Raw genomic sequence first — 7,974 nt, 5'->3', positions numbered from 1 at the left:
CCAAGCCGTTTATAGCATGGTCATAGGCCATGGTACACGAATTTGTAGTATGGTAATGGACCACGGGTTTATCCTCACTCCCCCTCATGAACATACTATAATTTCGTGATGCTTGGGACAATAAAGCCTAATGAGTTTCCCTTGTGTACATGTTACACAACGTGAGATCCTATGGGATAACTCTGTGTGCCTTTTGCAATATCAATCTTCATCAAGTTTATACTAGGATGGCTAATCCAGTTGTGCCATAAAGTGTATAATTTCGTGGGGTATACCAATCTGGTTACCATGGCTCTTGCCTCTTATCATACTGATCTTTGACATAGTGTAGATCAGTAGAGTACGCAAGTATAGTCTTGACCACTTTCTTATAAGGCCTTAGGCGATTTTTCTTCTTAGATCTGAAGGAACTTTTTGTTTCCTTTTTGCCCATGGTTTCTATTTGGAAACCATTTTATTATAACTCAATGGGTCACGAATTCTTGGGTGTATATAATGCCCTTTCGACAATGCCTTGGCCATAGATTCCTCACTAGGCTACTATACCCGCAAATTTGTACTCTTTATCAATAAAAATCATTCACATTATCAAGCAAAATCAGGCAAGGTATAATAGCAATGAACTCAAAACAATTCTATCATTATAAGAAAATTCTTGAATGACAAGAAGGTCAAAGCAAAGCATAAATCAAAACCTTAACACAAAATCAGTATGTCGAAATCTTTTTTTTTTAAGTCAATAGACAAGCCGGCCACACCATCCGTTACTTTGGACACGGCTACCTTGGATTCTTTCTTATCTTCTTCAGCCTTATTGGCTTCAGGATGTCTCATCTCACTGCTTTTCTTTAGCAACTTATTCTGCTCAATTATCAATAGGCATGAAAGCAGATCATTGTAGGTGGTGAAACCTCTTTCTATATAGATATGTGCTGACAACAGATCTCCTAGGAATGTGGAGTATGTTTTGAACAGTAAATCCTCGTCTGTTACCACTTCACCACATAGTCTCAGTTTGTAAACGATTTTGGACAAAGAAAAGTGATATTCATCCACAGACTCAAAGTCCTGGAATCTGAGACTCATACATTCATGCATGACCTTTGGTAATAACACCATTTTGTATCTGGATTTTAATTATGTCCAAAGGTCACGGGGATTCTCAATATTTAGGTATTGATTTCTCAGATCCTTAGTGAGATGATGGCGCATAATTGTTATGACCCTATACATTTCACTTTCAGTTGCATAATTACCCTGAATGATACTCCTACCGAGTCCTCTTGATTTCAGGACAACTGAAGTGTTCATTGTCCATTCCAGATAATTATCTCCAGAGAGATTTAGGCCAGCATAATCCAAGTTACATATTTTCGACATCTGAAATCATCAAGTCTTAGGGTTTCATAATTTCATAGAATACATGCTGCTAAATCAAACAATCAATTCACACAAGTATTTAAAACAAATTTCTATGTGACCATGGTGCGTAATCTTAGTAAACGGTTTCTATATGAATATGTAACCAATGCATCAATCAGAACAAACAATCTTGAGAATAAGCCGCACGGCCAAGATCAATATAATGCAACAATCTTAGGTTAGATGATCTATAAGAAATAAGGCCACACGGCCATGAATGAATATGCACTAAGCCACATGTTTTTCGAATTCTATATGAGTATGCGGTCAATACTTTTAATCAAATAAATAATTATCAAGCAAGGCCACACGGCCACGAGTATGGTGCATAACAAAAACCACACGGCCACAACAGAATGTAATGCAAATAGGATGATTAGGTAAGATGCATTCAATCTTATCATTCATTTATATGCATATCAATTAGGGTTTACCAATTTCAAGGTTGGTAATATGCGGCTAGGATTTAGGGTTTCAGAATCAAATAATCTAGCAACTTAACTCTCATGCAATATGTAAACAATCTTAAACCTCAAATCAATCATTCAAATTTTAAGCAATATGGGATTTAAGATTTCAAGGCCTTAAGATTTTAATTCGAGATTCAATCAATCTATTAATCTTAAAACTCAGATTATCAATCATTCAAACAAGAATAATTTAAAACCTCAATGATCAAACGATTAGACAAGAACATCAAACAAACCGATTTACAATTAGGGTTTTAGGGTTCTTCATACAACCAAATTTTACATCCTATCATCTGGTTCTATATGATCAAATAATCACAAAATCTAACCGATATCCTATCATAAATTTCTTGATTCCAAACTTAGAGTATTGATTTCTATTATTAGGGTTTTGCAAGATTTTAATTTGTCTTAAACCTTTATCAATCAAGCCAAATTCGATGTGGGTTCTTTATTAGGGTTTCAGATTTACCTTTTTTTGTAGGGTTGAACCAGACCACCAAAAGCAGAGAGAGTTCGCGAGCTGGTGCGTGCGGACTAGTCGGGTCGCGAATCGGGAACGAGCTGAAGCTGGTCGGATTGCTATCGGGTCGCTATCGTCTCGCTAGATCGTGAAGGCTGGATGGATTGCTACCAGGTTGCTATCAGCTCGTCGGATTCGGCTGATCCTTCGGGAACGCGAGCTGGTTGAGGACGTCGGACGCGAACGGGGAACGCCTAGGGGATGAGCTGATCGTCGGAGTTGAGACGAGACGGAGAAAGCCTTAGATCGTCGCCGGCTTAGGTTTTTAGGGTTTAGTAGTTGGCTCATGGTTTTAGGACTATCGTGCTGATAACGTGTTATAAAATAAGGAAGATGAAAGGATTTGAATCTATGTATTATTCATTCATAGAGGTTTATTTATATACAAGAATAGACCGTCATAGATAAATAAAAATCTATAGTAATATGGAAATTCTAAACATACTAGTTAAAAGTAAAGATACATATTCCTAATCTAATTAGGAAAAAGAAAACCTAAGTACATAAGTAAAAGGAAAATCGGTCAAGTATAATGGAAAGCTTCCAGCCGCCTTTGAACATGTGGTACGAACCGGATGGGCCTGTTTCTGGTCGGACTGGATCAGGCCGGTTATGGCTCGTCCACGTAAGGATTTATAATACCAATTGATTTGAAGTAAGATATTTTAGTTAAAACTGGCCACTAACCTAAACCATGATAAACTATCTAAATGTCACGCGTGTGTAGAAGTAGTCGTATGTTCGTTTTACATAGGACGTGCGACCAAATGCGAGGCTCAGTTGTCGTTATTGTGCGCCTGACAGGGACAGCTACGGCCTCCAGCTTTCCTCTTGGCCCAACAATCCACACGCGACGCGTGGACCAATTCCCACATGGAAATCCCGAATTTACCCTTAAATGTCTTTGTTTTGTGCCCATCCTTAATTTAATAGTGTTTCTACGTTTTAAATTTTTTTTTTCGGATTAATTATGCTATTACAAATTATGAAAAACATTAGGTAGAAATATTACAGCCAATAATTCTATCTGTCTTATGAGGTTTCACGCCTGACTGCATCACTCTGAGTAACCCTATGAGATTCATTTCTTACGGTACTCTTTGCGCCATGCTGAAGATCTTTTGTAAGTATTTTCTCTAATTTTTTGCATAATTCGCCTTATCCGGGAATTGAAACCCAAAACTCTGGGGTTCGAATCCCAGATCTGGTATAGAAGCCTTTAAACCTTGACTTACTAGGCCAGTGCTTCCATATTTTAAATCCTTTTAAAGCTCTCTTTTTGGTTGATTATTCTTCCTTTCTCCTCTTCTTCCTTTCTGCATCGAAATATCCAGAGGGAATGATGCAGAAATGTTCATTGAGTAACCGGAGAAGGAGTTTAGAAGATGATGTACCAATCTCAGATAGAACGTTTGAGATAAATTCTCACATCTCTGTTCCTTGTCATTTGGAACAGTGTCTTAATCTCAAGGTAAACAAAATCAGATTACTTTTCTTCTGTTCTTTTCCTGATTGGGAGAAACTTTGAGTTTGAGGACAATCATTTGTCAGTTTTGTGGTATGAGAAATGTAACTTCTTTGGTTTCCTTTATAATTGATTTTTTCTGTTTACTTGTGTTGCATTTATTGCTTCAAGCTTTGTCTCTATTGTCTTGTCTATAAATGCTCACAGGGTTTGCTTCCAATCTTGATTTCATTACCAAAACATAAACCCTAACTGAAATTTTCTTTGTAGAAGAACTTCACTTGGAAAGTTTCATGGCTCACTTTACGTTCTTTTTTTTTCTTCTATTTGAATCTGCCGGATGTTTGTTTTAGAACAAAGCAATGTTCTCTTGTATATCAATCAAAAAGAAAACATATGCATATAGAGATTTACATATAAAACATCTCGTCCATATTTGTTTTCTTTCAGGACTTGGGGTGCATTTTTTCTGCATTGCAAAGAAAGAAAGAAAGCAGAATCATTATGTTTCCTCTTTATTCTTTCTGGCACTAGTTTAAAAAATATTACTTCTGGGGATTAAGCTATTAGCCTTAGCGGTTGCACAAAAAAAAAAGCTATTAGCCTTAGCATCAAAGTAGTTTTCAAGATTTAAAATTACAGTTACTTTTTAAGTGAAATCTGGACGTTTGTTTTATGTTTAATTAATTAGACAGGAGAGGTTTACTACATAAACCGGAAGACCGGAATAAACAACAACAACAATGCATATGATGATTTCAGTGGAGAATCGGATGTAGCTGTTGTTTCAGAAGACGATAGCTCTTATTATGAAAGCGAAGAATCTTCATCAGAGTCATCGATAGAGAATCACGAAGAAGAGAATGAAGTTCTTGTGGTAGCTGGCTGCAAAGCTTGTTTTATTTATTACATGGTACCTAAACTCTTGAAAGATTGCCCCAAATGTGCAGCTCAGCTTCTTCACTTTGATCGAAATCACTCTGCTTCTCCTTAAACCTCTTTTTTTTTTAATCTTTTTTCTCTTTTCATTCTTCACATAGCTTTGTAAGTTTCCTTTTATTTATTCCACTATTTTTCCATCTCTTAAATCGTATATGTATGAACTATTGGTCGTGTTGTCTCGATTGCATTAACACGAGGTTTGATGGCACTATTTCAAACAATGGATAATAACAACAAACAATACGAATCATGCTTAGAATGGTGATATTTATAATGGATGAACAATATGCATTTGGTTATTAGTGCGAACAAGCGGATTTAAACGTAACAAATGCATGTTTTTATGAGATTGATAAAAAGAGAGTTGTTGAAAGTGTTTGGAGGGGATGTTTGGGACAGTTGTTATTCCATTACAGATTTAAAGTTTGGTCAATGGAGGGGAGATAGGAGCCCTTAAGACTTGCGCGCCTTGTAGAAAATTAGAAATAGAGAAAATAAAGAACATAAAGAACATAATGATTGCAGCATGTGAATACCGAATTTTATGTTCCATTTGTTTCTCATTTGTCTTTAGTTTTGACCAAAATAAGAGTGACCATTGCATAACAATTAAGATGGAAATTTTAAAATACTTTTTTTTGAGTTTTGACCTTCTCATAAATATAGAATAGAGCCACCACAATATAAAGTATATTCTTTTTGCTAGCAAACCATTCAAGCAAATTTATGGATTCAGACCATGGCATTTTCCCTGTTTTAGTATAAGTGATGTCTTGAAGATAAGTTTTGTTTTAAAATTATTGTTCCTGAATTTCAATATAACTTTTGATAGTAAACACTTAATTTTCTGTCAGTCAAAGTTAAAGAAAACATATGATATAACATAATTTCAAGAGAGGACTTTTTTTGGAGTAGTTGGATTTTAGTGTGTTATAACGGCTTTAATTTGCTAAAAATGCGTCGAAAGACAATGAACGGAGTTATTTTAATGATCAGTTCTATATTAATGAAGTATGTAACCAATCGGCTGGAGATTTGATCATATATATAAGTTATAACTAAGGAGGCTTAATACTGTCACATTAAATGCTTGTTAACACAAAGTCAACTTATGAGCTAAATTCAACTCTTGGACATCTTTGTAAAACCTAATTGGTTACTTCCAATTACGTAAATCAAAGGTAGGGCATTTCCCTTTTTTATGGGAACTTTTGTACCACAAACAATGGTATCTCTAATTATAACCTTTCCTCTGGGATGTAAAATATATCTCTTCTCACTATCCCGATAGTGTATGAGACAAATGTATGCATTTCGATTAGGGTCTTGGACCATAAATAATGAATTTTCTTTTGAGTTCGGTTAATTTATTGATCTACTTTTCGGTTATTTTATTGATCTACTTACTTCTATTATGTCAATATTAATTGCAACTGTTGGAATTTTGGTTCTGATTTATAGTAATAATTATATGTCTCATGATCAAGGATATCTAAAGTTTTTTGCTTATATGGGTTTTTTTAATACTTCAATGTTAGAATTAGTTACTAGTTCTAATTTGATCCAAGTTTATTTTTTTTGGGAATTAGTTGAAATGTGTTCGTATTTATTAATAGGTTTTCGGTTCACACGACCTATTGTAGCAAATGTCTGTCAAAAAGTAACCAATCGTATAGGGGATTTTGGTTTATTATTAGGAATTTTAGGTCTTTATTGGATAACTGGCAGTTTCGAATTTCAAAGTTTGTTCGAAATATTCAATATTTAATTTTAAATAATAGAATAAATCTCTTATTCTTTACTTTGTGTGCTCTTTGATAATTCTTAACTTTAGTCTTAATATATTTTTTTTACTCTTAGTATCAAACTCAATATTTACTTTTTTCTAAACCAAAAGTTGAGAATTTTCCAATCCAAATATTTTATTTGACAAATTTCTCGTATACTCCGAATATTATATTTTTCTAGAAAATAAGAGATTAAAAAAATTTCTACGCCTGTAGACATATCAAAAAAAATTCGGTGGAATGAATAGATTTGTAGCAAAAAAAAGATTATATATGTTTGTTGGGACCAAATCAACCACATCAAATCCGGAGTACACGTAGCAAGATGACCTCATGAGTTGATAATCAATTCGATAGAAATAGACATGTCATTACTATTCCCAAAAGTTCTGTACAATCATGACGGAAATCCACAAACTATTCAATTGGCTGCACTATCTAACCCAGAGATCATGAAAATTGATATTTCGTCAAGTTCTCTCTTACAAGAGAGAGAGAGGCATAGGCTGACAAAAGAGGCAAGGGAGAAATCACAAAAGGATTATGCTCACAAAACATTCGAACGAACATGCTAGAGAACAGTCTAACCTTATTTATCTTTCTTTTCAGTTTTCATTAATAATAAAATCATTAATGTACATAAGAAAATTCCGATTTCCGGACAAAGTGCCTAAACATAATCCATACTTGTGGTTTTCAGAAATATTGATTCCAGTTGATAGATACCTAAATTTGGCATCAAATAGTTTTGGATGAGAAACCCTACTTTTCCCTCCCAAACAACCTTCACGTACGACTTCACTACTGACCAGACATGCAACAATGCAGTTTGATGGTGACTGAACTTGGCACTCTTACCGAATATTTCCTCATTGCCCTATGGACATATACATACCTTCTCTTTATTGGCTACTAGGTATTTTCCTACACCATGTGCAATGATAAATTTTTTAAAAGTTAATTATATTTAAAATAAAATTTATTAATATTATATATTTTATTATTTTTGACTAATATTTAATATAAAGTTGATTATTTAAGCATAAAATTAAGAAAATAATAATTTGTTTATTTTAAATTACATTTAATAATATATATGTAATATATTTAAAATTCGAATCTTAGATAATTTTTTATCTATTTATTTTGGTTAAATGTATTAAATCAACTTGTATAAAATTACTAAAAATCATATAAAAATTGTATAGTTATTAAAAATTATAACTAAACAATATTTATAAAATTTGTAGATATCTAAAAGAAACTAATGAAATTACGATTAACAATTTATTAATTTTTTAAAAAAGATGTAGAAAATTTTGAAAATATTAGTAATAAAAATTGTATAATTATAAAAATACAATT

At 33.4% G+C, this 7,974-nt stretch overlaps 1 protein-coding gene across 1 annotated transcript; it reads left to right on the top strand.

Moving 5' to 3' along the window:
- Nucleotides 1-3,697: 3,697 nt before the first annotated feature.
- LOC106319731 lies at nucleotides 3,698-4,886 on the top strand. The gene is made up of 2 exons (XM_013758114.1): nucleotides 3,698-3,886; nucleotides 4,572-4,886. Exons 1-2 carry the CDS (start codon nucleotides 3,755-3,757, stop codon nucleotides 4,872-4,874), a joined length of 435 nt encoding a protein of 144 aa, XP_013613568.1. The 5' UTR covers nucleotides 3,698-3,754; the 3' UTR covers nucleotides 4,875-4,886.
- Nucleotides 4,887-7,974: the final 3,088 nt, after the last annotated feature.

Source organism: Brassica oleracea, unplaced genomic scaffold (assembly GCF_000695525.1).
Source record: "Brassica oleracea var. oleracea cultivar TO1000 unplaced genomic scaffold, BOL UnpScaffold00579, whole genome shotgun sequence".
Taxonomy (NCBI): Eukaryota; Viridiplantae; Streptophyta; class Magnoliopsida; order Brassicales; family Brassicaceae; genus Brassica; species Brassica oleracea.
Note: the sequence above shows the minus strand (reverse complement) of the source record. Positions and strands in the feature narration are given on the sequence as shown.

What these genes read in the sequence shown, in the direction of transcription:
- LOC106319731 (XM_013758114.1), top strand. Translation starts at nt 3,755, where the DNA reads ATGATGCAGAAATGTTCATTGAGTAACCGGAGAAGGAGTTTAGAAGAT. An exon ending in AACAGTGTCTTAATCTCAAG is followed by an intron (nt 3,887 to 4,571) that starts GTAAACAAAATC and finishes TTAATTAATTAG; the next exon opens with ACAGGAGAGGTTTACTACAT.